Below are 16,181 nucleotides of genomic sequence, written 5' to 3'. Positions count from 1 at the left end.
ATATATTAGTTCCAAATTTTAAATTTGATTGAAAAAAAGGTAAAAAAAAGAAGAAGAAAGAGGCAACATTAATTATATATTTGGTGAGAGAGATTAAAGAAAAAAGAAAAAGAATAAAATTAATCTGTTTTCTACGGTATGAATGATTTTCAAAAGGGTGGAATCACCTTAAATTTGTATTATAAATTAATAAATTTTGGATTTTGAGTGTAGAAAATGAAGATGGTGTGAGTGGGGAGGTGAGTAGGGCGAGTGAAGAATGTAGAGACAAAACTGGCTTCACAAAAAGCATGTATCACAGTATAAATGTTGCAAATCATTTCAGTAAAACATTTGTAATTTTTCTTCTTAGCGATTTTCTCCCTCTCTCCAACTCGCTCTGCCTCACTCGTTCACTCGCTGTTCACTCGCTCCATGACTCGGCGCCCGCGATCATCTTCATCTTCTCTCTCAACCAAGAAATTCGACGTGTTCGAGTTCAATGACGAAGACCACAGCATCGAGAAGGTCTCTAAGAAGATTCTCCGCAAGTTCCAAAACCCTAGCAGGTCTCGCTCTTCCCCTGTCACCAAATATGATTTCCTCCAAGCCTGTAAGCACCTCTCTCCACTCTTTCAATTTCCCGTTCGATCATTCGTTCGTTCGTTCTTTCGTTCTTTAGTTCGTTCCCATTCCTCGTCACTTTTCTCCGCAGTTGCGAGCGGTTCAAATTCCAGACCTGTATCCATTGACATTACCGCCGATCATATCGACCTCGATGACGAACAAGGTACGTGTCATTCCTGGACGAACTCTTTCGCCCTTTTTGTCTGTCTGATTATTGTTTATGTATTTTTCTCGTGTTTCATGTTGTTCAGAAGAAGAAGTGACACGGTGCTCAGCGAAGGAACTTGCTGATCAACCGTTAGAGGTTGTTGTTGATGACGATGATGATGATGATGATGATGGCCATGATGATGATGGCCGTGGACAAGATGATGATTATGATCTAGAAAAAATTGATACTCAGTCTTCGATAGACACGCCGCTACAACTCTCTGCTGATAAAGAAATTTCCGGCTGCAGTGATTTTGTAGAAAGCGATTTTGACTCGAAAGTAAGTAACCGTCTCTATTTTTTCCCTTTTGCAATTCATGCTAACATGCTTGGGGCGAAAGAAACTTTTGGTTCTTTTTGGCGACCGTTAATTTAATGTTGTTTCAGAAACAGTCACTCGGCGTGGCTTCAGATGACGACGACGACGCTAGTCAAAAGAGTTCTTCTTCTATTTCGTCTTCAAATCCATCTGAAGATGAAGGTATTTTTTTCCCCGCTTTAAGAGTTTTTTTTTTTTTTTTTTTTTTTTTTTTTTTTTTATAATATTTGAGGTGTTAATGTTTTGCTTATCCATACTGATTTTTCCTATGTTTATTGTTGGTATTGATTTTCTTTTTTAATACTTTAGTTAACTTCGGAGACCAGCTAGTGGAGCATGACGATTCGGCTGCATTTGTAATTGTAAGTGTTCTTGTCATGTTTTTATAATTAATATCTCTTTTGTTTTAACTGATCATTGTAATATGTGGAGATTATATGTCAAAACTTTGTTTTTCATTATGGAAAAGAATGAAATTTGTTCTATATTCTCTTATCCCTTTTGCTTTAGGGGGCAAGAAATCTGATTTTGGCATTTAAAAGACTATTTCTGCGTCCAGTAGGTTATGTTGCGCTTCAAATGGGAAACTTCCTAAAATGAGAATCGACAGCTAGTAATAAATAGTAGCCTTTGGATTAACAAATAATAGCTAAGATTAAAATTTTCCTTAAGGTGAAGGCACATGCTGCAATGAACTCTTGTCATCGTCATATCTCATGCTGAACCGCCAACAAAAAGAAATCCCTTTGCCGAAAGATTGGAGACTTCATCCCCTGTAGCACTGAAACAAAAGCATCCTCAACAATGACCCAAATGATGAAGGCCTCTTGTTCAAGAAACTGATATTCCCTCTTTGGTATTGCCACAACAATGTCATTGTTTCCACCATTTTGACATGACAAAATGCTCAAACTCGAACAAAAAAGACCTCTTCATTAGAAAATACCCAGCGTTGAAATAATAGTCTGAATTTGTGTTTATGTGGTTGTCAATGGGGGGACTGAGGAGGCTACGGTGGATAATTGTGTTGTTCTGCACACTTGGACGAAGGGAATGGACACCGATCACTCTGATTCGACAAAGAAGGCAATTAGTTTAAATGTTTCTGGATGGTGAATCGTTGCATGTAGAAGACCACAGAGGCAATGTACCTTGATTTAAGAAGTGTTTTTGATCTATGAGAACTATAAATCTGGACTCCATATACTCATACATATATGATCAAGATCAAAAGTTATTGGTCACACGATGGCTTTAAAAACTCATGCATTCATCTTTTGATCTTCAGCATTCAAATATAACCTAATGACCTAAACTTGTAGTTTTCATTTTTCAAAGGAACTGAACTTGTCATTTGATCTTCTTCTTGCAATTCATTTAGTCTGCTTGTATCTTCTGATGATGGCCAACTCAGTCTTAAAATGATTTATTTTTTATGCTGGATCTAGTTCTTTGATACATCAAATGTATGTATGGACTTAGTACTTTTTCATGTGCAGAATGTCGAAGAAAAGGTGGTTGATGTCATCCCTGATTTTATTCAATTTGAGGATTTGTATTCCACTAGGTCCCAGTTAACATTCTCATGCAACTCCTTGAAACTTGAAGGCTCAACAAATAATGGAACTAGGGAAACACTTAAAATTGAGTGGCCGACTGAAGATATCATAAAAATTGAATCATGTTGGTTTGGAAAGGTAAGTCCCCCCCCCCCCCCCCCTCCCATCTTTTATTAATCTCTTGTCTCTCTTACAAATAAATTCGATTTTCTTCCATCACTAGATTGAAACAGCCTTGATCAACCTTCTTGTCAAATCAAAAGATTATAGTGAAGCTGGAACTACAAATCAAAATCCAGGTCTGACTACTTTCAAGAATTATGTTATCAATCTTTTTTATGATCAATGCGGAGGATATTTGTTCTCTCCTTATTTTTAAAATTTGAAGTCCTTAATTAATTGCAACTGTAATGGTGAATATATGGATATGATGGTATTCCTTTAATTTATTTTACTCTATTTGGTATTTCATTACAATAAACTCCCTTCCTATTCAGGAATAATTTAGTCAGATTCCATACTATTTGTATTTTCATTGCTTCATTTCTTTGAGTGGAGGGGTTTGTGATAATCTTGTTATAATATTTCGGCATTGCTTAAAAGTTTATGCAGGTTTTAAGCTGTTAAAGTTTGCAGTCTATGATTCCTTTTGGTACAAGGCAGAAGAAGCAATCAAACTATTGGACACAAGATACACAGATATATGGAGTACACTTTTTGAGTAAGAATGTTATTTGCCATTTTGTGGAGTGTAAAATATGTATTGTGATTCCTGACTTAGATTTTTATGGATCAAAGAAAGCATTACAAATTCTCTTATCATCATTGATCATAGAAAATTTTGAGTCTGAAGGTGTATCTACATACTATTAGCCTTAGTTAACGAAATATATCTCGGTTTTTTTTTTTTTTTCTTTACTTAGATATAGATCATATATATCTCAATTAGTATTATGTTTTAGTATTGTTCCTGCTTAAGCTAATGAGGCTAACAGAAACTCAAGTGTACTCTCTCTCTCTCTCTGCCTTGCAATCTTTAGAGCAAGTATCTTATCCCCCTTGGAATTGCAAGTTATTAGGTATCCTCTATATATCAACATCAACTCCCCCTTATCTCGTGCCACTTGAGCAGTTGCTTAGCCCATGATCATACGACTACAATAACTGATCCCGCTTCATGCGACATCAATTTAGGCACTGACATACAACCACCTATTGACCTGGGATATATAGTCCTTTTATCTGATGCACAAATGGGCCATATAATCGAGTACTAAGACCCGAATCGCACATGTACTGTTTAAAGACCAATGTAGCCAAGACTTTCCCCATCGGCCCAAGACTGATACACGGACCACAGTCCCTCAAGCTCAAACTTGCATCAAGGAGGGAAGTAAAGAGCCAAAGAGATTTATAGCACAGCTATTGGTAAAAGACCGATACATGGACCAAGTATCTAATCCTATTTAGTTTTCAGTTTTTGTTGTGGTGAGATTGATTTCGTTTATGATGTTTTTCAATGCTGTTATTTTTTTAATTGTTCGTGGTTTTTGGGTGCTTAGTACTTGAGTGTACAAAATGTTGTTGCTTAACTGGTCAAAATTCTGTTACTCGACTGTTCAGAAGTATGTTGCTCAATATTATAAGGTGTTAATTAGTCTTACTTATTCCCCTCATGCAGCATTGATGTAGATAACAGTAGAAATATTTCTGCATTGGGGAAGCACTACTTTTTCTCTCAGCACCGCTATTTCCCCAAGTAAGTCCAACTTATTTGCTTCTGTTAAAGTTTTTAGAAATATGATCCATGTCACATTCACATTCAATAAATTTTAGAATTTGATTCTTCATTACATTAATTCACCAGTTGTCTCTGTTACTTGCTTTGATTATGTACCATAATTTCTTGAGCTCCTAGCTACTGAAGGTAAATTGTTTATTTTGCTGCTTTATATAATTGTTGTACTTTTAAGGTTATAGAAAATGATGAACGAAATTCATGAGAATGCACGTAATTGGTTATGCTGTTGATAGTTGGTTCTTGACACAGTATATGAACCTCTTCAGTCAAGCATTCAAAACTTGAATATACCCTATTGATCCCAATTATATTAAATTTTTCCATGCTCATTATCCCAATTATATTAAATTACAGCTCTGGGGGTGGGGGGCTAGCACTATTGATCCATGGGGGCAAGCACACGATCCACGCCGAAAGTGAAAAACAATTATGTGTTTTGTTGAACCAAACAAATTTATGGAGCTAGCATTTGATAGCTTGAACTTTTGTGATGTTTTATTCTTGAGTAAGCCAATAATTGTAGGTTGTGTCCGCCCTTTGCTAGTTTTTTCTTGCCACTCCATTTATTTAGGTAATATTTGTATTATCTTAGTTATTGTTTGTTTATGTGATATTATTTTATGCAGTTTTGATGAGGCTTTTGATGAAGTTATTTATCCAAAGGGGGAGCCCGATGCTGTTTCTATTAGTAAGAGAGATGTTGAGCTTTTACAGCCGCAGGCATTCATTAATGATACCATCATTGACTTTTATATCAAGTAAGCATGGTGGTGGAAACTTAAACTTTTTGATGGATTCAAGAATGTTGCTATAATTGACTTATTGACTTATATTAGTCATAAAGTGGTGTTCGCCTACCTTTCTCTCGTACATGAACGTACATGTGATCTTTTTATTACTTTCATCACTGATACTTGTATCTTTATTTTTTATGTTGATTGAAAAAATTGCCAACTTATCTGAATTCTTGTGAAAAAAGATAATTGCCAAAAACAATCTATCCAAACAAGCACTCCCTATGTTTGAGACTTTCCCCTGCTTATGAACTGACATTTGCTAAATTTGGCTTATGTATAGGTATTTGAAAAATAAACTCCCTACTGATGAACAGGACCGGTTTCACTTTTTCAATAGCTTCTTCTTTCGCAAGCTGGCTGATTTAGACAAAGATCCAGCGAGTGCTTGTGATGGTAGAGCAGCATTTCAGCGTGTACGCAAATGGACAAGGAAAGTGAACCTTTTTGAAAAGGATTATATCTTGATTCCCATAAACTATAGGTAAGAGACCAAGACAACATCTTGCTTTCTGTACGAATTTTTACATCTTGAGAGTCATTAATGTTTCTTGATGCCAGTCATCACTGGAGTTTGATTGTCATTTGTCATCCTGGTGAACTGACATGCTACAAAGGCAAGATATCTTTCCTTTCAGTTAGTCTTCTATTGTTATTCGCAGAATTTTACTATTGTATTTATTTGATTGTATTGTAGACGAAGAAATGAATGAATCTTCCAAAGTACCTTGCATCTTGCACATGGATTCCCTAAAAGGAACACATAAAGGTCTGAAGAATATTTTTCAAAGGTAGGATCCTGATGGCAGAGATAGCATATATAACCTTCTATTTTCTAGTCAATGTCAATTTGGAGGTCCAATAAATATTACCATGTTCTCAAAATTTCTTTCCATACAAAAATTAACATTTTGCTTTGGTTACTGGAAGGTATGCTGTATGAAGTTGCCTGAATACTTATTTTGTAATTTGATTCAGTGTGCTTCATACTTTGGTTTCAATTTGTGGGAGCTTTTTTTTTTTATTTCTTTCAGGATCCGTTTGATGAACATGATGATATGATAACTATCTAATTTATGTTTGTTACCTTGTCACTTATTGTACCTTATCACTAAAGTTTATTTCTTGTCCTAGAGGGGGAGTATAGTTAAGCACAAAGCGGAAGTTCAGTTGGTTTAATAGGTATAGGATAGGATAAGCTCTCTCCCCACCCCCACCCTACACATAAATTTGAATTATAATGGTAATTAAACTATAAAAGAAATTCTTATTATTCAAATATGTTTTTAAGGAAAAATATTTGCATCATAATATTCATTTTATAAAAACTAATAATTTTAAGAAAAATTAACGAGCAAAATAAGATATGTATAATGTTGTTGATATTAATTTATATGATGATATATATCATAATTTTTTATTTAACACATTATCTTATATGAATTTATATTTATAATTAGTGGCAAAAATTTAAATTATATTATGTCTTAAAATACTAAATTAAATAATAAGAATATAATATTTTTTAAGATACTATTGTATCTTGAAATCTTATATAAATTTGTATAATTTAGTTAATATTTATTTTTTAATAGTTTTCATAATTTATAATAAAAAGTCAATTTTTAGAATATTATATATCATATTAATGAAAAACTGTCATTTAAACATAATTTATGTTATACCTGATACTATTTAGTTTTTTATCTTCTGTACACCGAACATTATCCTATTATTATCCCGTCATGTTCTTATCTTATCATATTATATTCTTTTATCCAATTATATCATGTTTATCAAGCAAGCCCTTTATACAGTAAGACAAACAAAGATGGGATGTATACTTGGTATGTGGAAAATAAATTACATCAACTGACAATAAAAATTTGTGAAAGATCTCCATAGGGGAAATATACCGACAGCAGGGGTTTATCTTTACATGACAGTAGCTTTTCAACAGTTACTCGAGCTATTATATATTAATCATTCGACAGTAGTCACCTTTTGATTTTACTAGCAGTTGATTTGTTGATGCCACTTCTTACCAACAGTTAACAATGAATGGTTACTTTGGTTACTATCATCAATCACTAGAATGTAGTCACTTTTTGTCATTGCCAGAAGTTCATTTGTTGACTTGTATCGATATTTTGTCTGAGGTTGAACCTTGGGATTAAATGGTTTAACAAGGCTTTGTTGACAGATATATTTCCTCACAGGAATTTAGATAGCTACTACAGAAAGTTGTTTTGACAAAATTTAGTAGAAACGAAACTCTATTCAATGAATTATAAGCTTGAATAAGTAGAATTAATCTGTTTTCTGTCGTTGTGCAGAATCTGACAGTCCTTTCTTATTTTGTAATGGTAGTTACCTCTGTGAAGAATGGAAAGAGAGGCACGGTGATGTGGTGGATGATGTGTCTTCTAAATTTCTACATATGAGATTCATCTCACTTGAGGTAGTCTATTATTAACTTCCCTATAAGTAATCCAGTGCAACTTTTACTAGACTGGTTTTGCCTTTTCTATTTCAGCTGCCTCAGCAGGATAATTTACACGATTGTGGCCTCTTTTTGCTCCATTATGTGGAACGTTTTCTGGAAGAAGCTCCTGTAAACTTTAACCCTTTTATGATTACGAAGTTCTCTAACTTTGTAAGTGGCTTCCCGTGGCATTAAAACTTGATCAGGATATGCAGTCTCATTTTTCATTTTCAGTGATATAATGTTTCTTTGACTTTCTTTCAAGTTTCCTTGACTTATCTTGCTTTCATGATTCTGTAATCCGTTGATGCTCTGGGTGATTCAGTTAAGTATTATGTTTTAGATGATAAAACTTTAGGAAATTCATATCACAAAATGCAGGCTGCTATTCTCCTCTGCCTTTTTCTGAATTTGGCAAGACATCAGGGAATCTGAACTGAGGGATATATGAGAGACCTTTATGCACTATTTTTCTCCTTTTAAAATCAGACTTTGAATTTCAGATTGTTTGGTGCTTGTGCTTGGGTGTGTCAGATGTGTGTGTTTGTGAATTTTAACATTATTATATTGATTTGGTTATTTAGATATATAGTATTTCTTGATTGCTATTCTTACATGCATCTGTTTTAATTGGCACCTGCATTTATTAAAACGTCTTCACCATCGTCTGTGTGGGATGGCCACGTGATTCCTTTTTTCATGTTATACAGCAGTTGAGTCACAGTTAAATTTCTTCTCATAATTTCCAGTTGAGCAGTGATTGGTTTCCTCCACCAGAGGCTTCTCTGAAACGATCTCACATACAGAACCTAATTTATGATATATTTGAAAATAATTCTTTGCAAGCACGTCCTACCGATTGCCTTGACAAAGGTCTTCCTTCTGAAGATCCTGCCATTGTTGTCCAGACGAAAGTGGAAGAAGATTCCCTTACGGGTTGCTGCTATTCAGATTTGTGTGTAAAAAATCCTCCTTTAAATTCCTCTACTGAACTAGAGACTGCTGATATTCAGCATCCAACGGCTTCACCCGGAAGAGTTTCACCGTGTTTGGGAGGACCTTCACTTGTTTCCAAGGACTGGCGAGTAATTTCACGTTCTGATTGTCTGCAGAGGGGCGGTTTCTTGTCACCATTAAAAGTAAATTTTTTTTCTCATTTTCATTATCTAAATTAGTAGAAGTGAAGAAATAAATTGGCCACCCAGTATCTGCTTAGAATATGAAAATACTGCTATACTAACTGAAGAATTTCCCTTTTCATGCTATAATAATACAGGAAATTGATGAATGTAGTGAGGAGGAAACTTCTTTATCAGTAGAGAGGGAGAAATCCCAATTGGTATATGATTTTCCATCCACATCATGTGTCAGAAAAGATCACGGAGCATCAGAATCATCGGAGCATGGATTTTCTGTAAATTTTGTGAAAGCTGTTGATGACCATTCTCTGTCAAGAACATCTAGAATATCCTCGTTCCCATTGAATACAGTAGTTGAGTATCCATCGACTTCTGGTGAGGAGTTTACGGACTATGTTGTGTGTGATTCTCCAGCGGCAAATGATACTGATGTGAGTTTTCTAAGTCATTCCTCGTTCATCATTCCTTGAATATATGAATTCATTAATAACCCATCAAATACTTGATTTTACTCAGAAGAGGAGTCTTGAAGAGGAAAAGGCAGTGACAGTTGAATCTGATGGAGCAGATGCCAAAAGGCCAAATGCATACGTTGTTCCGGATTCTCCGGGGACAGACGATGGCCATGATTCTGATCTGAATGTTGTTGAGTCTCCTTCCTCATTCCGTGAATACGATCCAGATACCAAAAGGCCGAAGCTTATGAACGAAGGTGGTGCTCTAAGGCGCGTGCTAACCAGAAGCATGCTAAAAGCAGCTTCTGTGTTATGGCCACATTAAAACAACATTAAATATTTGAAATACGTAGGAGAGAAATATATTACAAGGCTTTTGTTCATACTAACTACTGCTCCTCCAAACGGTGAAGAAATCTGCAAAATACTTTCGCCTCACCCTTGCACTATAAAAATGCTTAATACCGTTTTTTTGTCATAATTTTGGTGGGACTGTTTTCATTTAGACGAAGACACTCAATTTTGGTCCTTTTTAAAGTATACTAAATGTTTTAAGAAACTGGGTCATCTTTAAGGATCTTAAAACAGTTCATAGATATTTTTCTACTTTTTAAATGGTTCAATCATTACTTTGCAAATGTTAAGGCCTTATAAGAATTTATTTCATTATTTTATTTACACTATTTTTTATAATTTAAAAATTATTAAAATTCGCAAAAAGAAATAATTTAGCTAAATTATTTGTATAAAGTGAACAAATCATTTTTACTAAATTTAAAAAATAATTATATTTAATAAATTGAGACCATGTTTTTGAAATTTAAAATCACAACTGAAATTGATTTTAACTATTAAATACAGTGATTTAATATTTATGTTCTATCACAAGTATACGTTTTATGGTAAAATAATGTTTTTCTAAATTATAATATTCGTCGGTCTTCATAAAAATGAATCCAGCATATAAGTCTCCATTTTGTCACGATAAAAAATAATCTATATACGCAGAGAGAGAGAGTGATGGAGGAGAAGACGGAGAAGGTGAAGGGTGAGGCGGTGCAGATAATCGAAGCGTTTGAGGTTCTGCCAAAGCTCGTGGTTTTTGATCTCGATTACACTCTCTGGCCTTTCTACTGGTTCATACCTACTTCCTACCCTCTTTTCCTTAACCTAATTTCATTTTTACTGTCTAGTTTATGAAATCAATCTTGTTGAAAATTCAGTGAGTGTCGATCGAAGCGTGAAATGCCTTCTCTGTATCCTCACGCTAAAGGCATATTGTTAGCGCTCAAAGAGAAAGGTATCGACGTTGCAATCGCTTCTCGCTCTCCAACCGCTGACATAGCAACAGCTTTCCTCAACAAATTGGGCCTCTCCTCACTCTTCGTCGCACAGGTGAACTCTTTTGCTTATCTTTCTTTTTCAGTTCAAATTTAATGCAGCATGCATTGGTTTTTATTTCTCTTCTGAACTTTGGTTTATTCAGGAAATATATTCCAGTTGGACACATAAAACCGATCATTTTCAGAGAATTCATTCGAGGACCGCTGTCCCCTTCAACTCCATGCTCTTTTTCGATGATGAGAATAGGAACATCCAATCGGTAATAATATAAACTCTCACGTTTTCTTTTAAATTCATTTCTTCATCATCATCATCATCGTCGTATAATAATTGCCTTAGGTCTCTAAAATGGGAGTAACTAGCATTTTGGTTGGAGATGGGGTAAATCTTGGGTCGTTAAGGGAAGGTCTTACTCAATTCTCTCGAAACTGGAACGCTTCACAGAAGAACAAGCAGAAATGGCTTTCCAAGTACTCTAACAAGCCGGATACTTCCAACCCCGCTGCATGATTTTTTATATCTCATTGAGTTTTTTCTCTCAGGATTTTACTCAGAACCACACAATATTTTGTACTAGTCGTTGCCCTTCAAATAAAGTGAACCAAACTGGGAATTTTAGTTGGAAAATATTATACAGATCTTAGCATCAGCGACATTTTGTATAGTATTGAATTGCAATTCTGTGGATTTCATTCAGAAACTAATTCATTAATTTGTGGGTGTTGTGTATTGTAATCACTTAGCCGAAATTTTGCTTAGATGAAATTCCAGTTTGCAAAATACTACTACGCATGTTTGGTAGTATGAAATTTATCTAAAAACAGTCAATGCAATTCCGCATAAATTAACAAAGAATACAATAAATTAAATAATCTTGACCGTATGGCCAAAGAATCGGAAAGAATGTTGCCAACATTGTTAAATAGTTCTGACCACTCATGAAGAAACGTGTGGCAATTTTCTGAAACAACAGAATACAGACAGATATTGCTAATTACTAAATAACAGAATACAGACTGATGTCGCGTTTTATCTTCCGCTCCTTTTTATATGCTACTAATACCATATGAAGATGTTTGGAGCCTTGTCTATACCTGCACCAATCCACAGTATTTCTCAGATGACTTCTCAAAAGACAAGTACAAAATAACACTAAACATGGCTTCATTACATTTATATTCCTTATAGTTTGTTTTGCATGCAACTGTGGTTCTCAAGCTTTTTCCAAACTAATTGAATTGGCCGTTTATTGTTTTGAAATTTCGAATTATTGGTTTTTACCAAGTTTTCAAACTCAAATTTCACCGACTATAATTCTAATTCTTCTCTTTTTAAATCTTAATCTCCCATCCAACAAGATCCTTTTTTTTTTTCAAATTTTCACTATATTTCCAATTTCTAAATCTTTAACTTGTTTCTTCTCCTAAACTTATCATAGAAGCCACAACTATTTCAGTAAAAAAAATTAAAGTTTTGGTGTTTTAGGTGGAAAACTATTGACGAAAGGAGTAAATTAACTTTAACATTTAACAAAAAATAAAACTTTAGCCGAAACTAAGAAAAACTGAAAATGTAATTAAACCTTCAAATATTTAGCTACTAGCTATATGGACTTACGAAACAAAATAGCACCAACATTTTCCATGATCAATAATGGGGAACTTTTTGGTGCCTCAAGCATTCACATGGCAAATTCAGTTAATCTTGCTCAAAATGTTAGGGTTTGGAGAAAAAAAATGTGATACGAAATTCAGGGAAAAAAAAATACATCATAAGCTTGCTGCCTGCAGCCTATTCATTACCACCATTTTCAACTTATCTTACATCTTCCCTAAAGATAGTTTTGGGGGACAGTTTGCTTGCATGCGCATTTAATGACATCAAGAACTAAACATGCCAATGCGAAGAGGAAAATATTTCTGAAATTGAATACCTTTTTGGCTTTTTTGTCAGCAAGATCACAGAATCTTCTTCTGGTCTACATATGCAGGCTATTAACCTCTCTCAATGGCGATCGTCCATCAAAAATTTCTTCAGTTTTCTTGGTTGTGGGAGTAATATGAAGACCATTTGTGCCATCTCTAGCAGACTCGTGTGACTTATCACAAACTACTGAACCCATTGCTGTTTCATTTTCATCTTCAGAAGTATTCAACACATTCCCCAGCATCTCCACCAATTGCGTATCCCAACAAGACAACTCACCAATTTTGCCAAAGATGTCTTCAAAATGTGCCAACATATCTTCCCCATTTTTTGATAAGTTAATGATCTCTTGGAGCAAATTTCCGTTCTGAAGCTTGAGCTCTGCTATTACGCATTCCATGGTCTGCTGTTTATCCATCAATTTTTCATTTTCAAACTTCCTGGCTTCCATTGATGCTCGAAGCTGCTCAGCTTCTTGTTTTAAATGGGAGAATGCGTCTTCTAATTTCACTATTCGGCTGTTCTTTTCTTCAATTTCTAACATTGCCAGATATTCTGCATTTTTCAAAGCATCCCTAAGCAAACTGACCTCAACCCAATTTTCCACTTGTTTTGAGAAAGAAAAAGAGAGAGCATCTAACAAATCTTGCTCTGATGTCGTAGCTAGCTCCTGAAAGTGCTCTATAGTACGTTCCTTCTCGTCTTTAATCTTCAAAAAAATCTCTTTTTCCTGCTTGAGGGTTTGCTCTGCTTCCTGTTGAGCATGAATTGCAACTTTTAATCTGTTTTCTGTGGATTCTTGTTTCAAGTAGGCGATGTCTATTTCTTTCTGTAGATCCTTTATGCAACATTCCTTATCCTCTACAATTTGGATAAGACCCTCTTTCTCCTGCTTGCATCTTTCCACTTCCTTCATTTTCTCTGCATTGCAACTTTCCAATAAACCAATCTGCAGTAGAAGGTCTTCAGTTTTTCTCTCCTGATCCTTGACGATACAGAGAAGGTTTTCATTGGCCTGCTTAAGGGCTTCTTCATTCTCCACTTTTGATTCCAGGGAAGTTTCCATTACTTTAATAGTTCCCTGAATTTCTTCATAGGAAACTTTAAGGGTTGCAGTCGCAGACTTCCAATCCTGTACTTCATAATGTAATCGAGATATTTCATCATTTTTACAGGTTATTTCAAGCTCCAGCCTTTCTAGAGCCTCAAAAGCAGCACTTCTTTCATATTGTTGTGTGTATTCCATCTGCATTAGTTGCTCTAACAACATGACCTCACCCTCAGATGATTCCTCAAGCTTTTTCTTGTTTTGTTCAAGCTCTTCCACCAGCCGAGAATGTTGTAGTGCCATACTTTTCGGAGGATTGTCTTCCACTTTCAATTGCTCTATAGAAATTAGAATCCTATTTTCATTCCCTTTGACATCAAATGATGCTTTCTCAGAGTCTGCACTGAATGATTTGGAGTAAGCCTCAACCAGTTCTGATTTAAAGATCAAGAGTCCCATACGATTCTCTTCAACGGTACAATAGCAATTTTCCAGTTCCACCTGAAGACTCCATATTTCCTGTTCTTTATTGGTCAATACAGACTTATATGTAGCAATATCTGCTTCCATCTTTGTCAATTGATCACTCCATTGAGATTCTTTAGACCTGAGAATTGACGCACAGCTTTTATGCACATCTTCCAACCGTCTAAGCTTGTTACGGAGCTTTGATGTCAGAGAATTTGCACCACCATTATTGATCTGAGCTTCCCTGAGTTCTTTAAGTAAATCTCCCAATTCCTTATTATCATGTTCAAGTTGAACAATTTTATGATCCAGTTCTCTCACCACCATCTCTTTCTCCCCTAGTGAGTTTCTCAGCTGTGCTATCTCGTCATTTCTCAGAATGCTTAATTGTTGAATCTCTGAATTCTTCTTCTCACACTGAGCATAAACATTTTCAAAACTAGTCTTAAACTCGGATATTTCAGCCTCCAGGAGTTTTCTCTTGCTCTCTTCATGAGCCAATGCATGGTTACACATCTCCAAACGGGATTGCAACCCCTCCACATTTCTTGTCTGAGAATCCAACCTAACTTGCAAGGAAGACATTTCCTCGAGCAATGCAGTTCTCTCCTTCTCCCACTCCTCCTTGCACAATCGGAACTCAACTTGAAGCTTTTCGTGAGCTTCTTCAAGATGCTTAAACTGTTCATTCCTCCATTTAATCTTATCTTGCATTCTTATATTCTCTTCCTCCAATTGCAGTATCACACCATCTCTCCCTTTCAACATTATACCATGCTGCACTTTTTCCTCCGCTTCTGAACACTTCTTCTCCGCGGCCAACAAGAATGCCCTAAGACTCAAAATTTCCTGACTACTGGCACAGGCATTCTGCTCCAGAGATTCATTTCTTAATCTTAACTCATCCAAAGCCAACACCAGCTCTCTATTACTCTCCTCCAATTTCACCAACCTATCAGCAGAACTTGTTTGGATCCTTTTATTCTCCGAACTCAAACGCTCCACGTGTGCTTCCTTTTCATGCAAACTAGACTTCAATTCTTCTAGAACTTTCTTCAGCTCATGGATCTCCTCGGACTTGAGATCAAGCTCGCGTGCCTGTTCCTCAACCCGCTTCCTAGATTCTTGAAATTTGAGAAATTCTTGTGCGCGATCTTGCTTCAAACCCTCAAAGATTTGAGCTTTGAGTCGACATTCGGCCTTGAGCTTCTCCACCTCCGCTCTGGCATCGTCCAACTCGGCGTACACATTTTCCATCCCTTTATCTCCCTTCCAACACAGATTTTAACTCACTGATAACATAATAAAGTGCACAACACACGCATTCAGTGTTAATTGGATTCAAGCATGTATTAAGCCATACAATACACAAATCAAAATCAAACAAAGGTTGAACAATGGCGACTTTAGCGGATCTGATTGCAAAATCGTATTTTTAAAACGTAACAATACATGAAAAGCGAATATGCAATTAAGAGTACATTAGGTTAGGAGTTTTACCTGACGCTGCGCGAGTGTGCGTTGTTCAGAAAGCCAACCGAAGAGCGTCGCTTCACTCATCAAACTGCGGCTGCGCCGGTCGCGCTCTTTTTCGATTTTGAATTTATTCAAAACAAAGGCTCCTCTTATCGCGCCTGTGTTCAAAAATAATAAAGTAAAATAAATAGAAAAAATAATTTAAAAAATATGTAAAAGTGACCGTTAATTTTAAAAAATTTAATAAATAATTATATTATAAAAGATAGAATTAGTATTACAAGAGGTAGACATAAAAGAGGAATTACTTTTATATATTATTATAAATATATATATGAGATGACAAAAATATCTGTATTTGTGAGTATGGATATTTTAATTCTTGTTTATAAACGGGTTGAATACGGATATCATATTATCTGTACCCGTGAATATCGTTAACCGAAAAAATTAAAATTAAAATTAAATTTATGTTTTATTAAGTTCAATTTAATTAAAATTAAAATTAAATTTTAATTTATATTTATATTTTATTAGATTAATTTAAATTT

General features: G+C 35.2%; 3 protein-coding genes across 5 annotated transcripts; 2 read left to right on the top strand and 1 right to left on the bottom strand.

The window, feature by feature from the left end:
• The first annotated feature begins 313 nt into the window (after positions 1–313).
• Positions 314–9,849, top strand: LOC114186816 (putative ubiquitin-like-specific protease 2A). Of its 3 annotated transcripts, none has more exons than XM_028074846.2 (18): positions 314–592; positions 695–769; positions 858–1,096; positions 1,210–1,297; positions 1,445–1,497; positions 2,635–2,832; positions 2,918–2,993; positions 3,298–3,415; positions 4,376–4,453; positions 5,122–5,253; positions 5,573–5,773; positions 5,851–5,906; positions 5,987–6,080; positions 7,660–7,750; positions 7,826–7,945; positions 8,524–8,913; positions 9,051–9,344; positions 9,430–9,849. In XM_028074846.2, exons 1-18 carry the CDS (start codon positions 415–417, stop codon positions 9,691–9,693), a joined length of 2,745 nt encoding a protein of 914 aa, XP_027930647.1. In that variant the 5' UTR covers positions 314–414; the 3' UTR covers positions 9,694–9,849. The 3 variants fall into 3 exon arrangements, with proteins under 3 accessions (XP_027930647.1, XP_027930648.1, XP_027930646.1); XM_028074847.2 differs by having other exon boundaries at positions 1,204–1,297; positions 3,307–3,415; XM_028074845.2 differs by having other exon boundaries at positions 1,204–1,297.
• A 395-nt stretch (positions 9,850–10,244) lies between these two features.
• LOC114186818 (Haloacid dehalogenase-like hydrolase (HAD) superfamily protein) lies at positions 10,245–11,447 on the top strand. Its single transcript, XM_028074850.1, has 4 exons — positions 10,245–10,504; positions 10,592–10,763; positions 10,855–10,971; positions 11,052–11,447. Exons 1-4 carry the CDS (start codon positions 10,389–10,391, stop codon positions 11,220–11,222), a joined length of 576 nt encoding a protein of 191 aa, XP_027930651.1. The 5' UTR covers positions 10,245–10,388; the 3' UTR covers positions 11,223–11,447.
• A 105-nt stretch (positions 11,448–11,552) lies between these two features.
• LOC114186817 (uncharacterized protein At4g38062-like) lies at positions 11,553–15,775 on the bottom strand. The gene is made up of 3 exons (XM_028074849.2): positions 15,655–15,775; positions 12,646–15,446; positions 11,553–11,806 (listed from the first exon to the last, which is right to left on the bottom strand). The coding sequence occupies exon 2, from the start codon at positions 15,409–15,411 to the stop codon at positions 12,691–12,693; it is 2,721 nt and encodes a 906-aa protein (XP_027930650.1). The 5' UTR covers positions 15,412–15,446; positions 15,655–15,775; the 3' UTR covers positions 11,553–11,806; positions 12,646–12,690.
• Between the last annotated feature and the right edge of the window lie 406 nt (positions 15,776–16,181).

This window comes from Vigna unguiculata, chromosome 6, assembly GCF_037176805.1.
Source record: "Vigna unguiculata cultivar grain cowpea cultivar isolate G323 ecotype 2 chromosome 6, ASM3717680v1, whole genome shotgun sequence".
NCBI lineage: Eukaryota > Viridiplantae > Streptophyta > Magnoliopsida > Fabales > Fabaceae > Vigna > Vigna unguiculata.
This window is presented reverse-complemented; position numbering and strand designations above follow the sequence as displayed.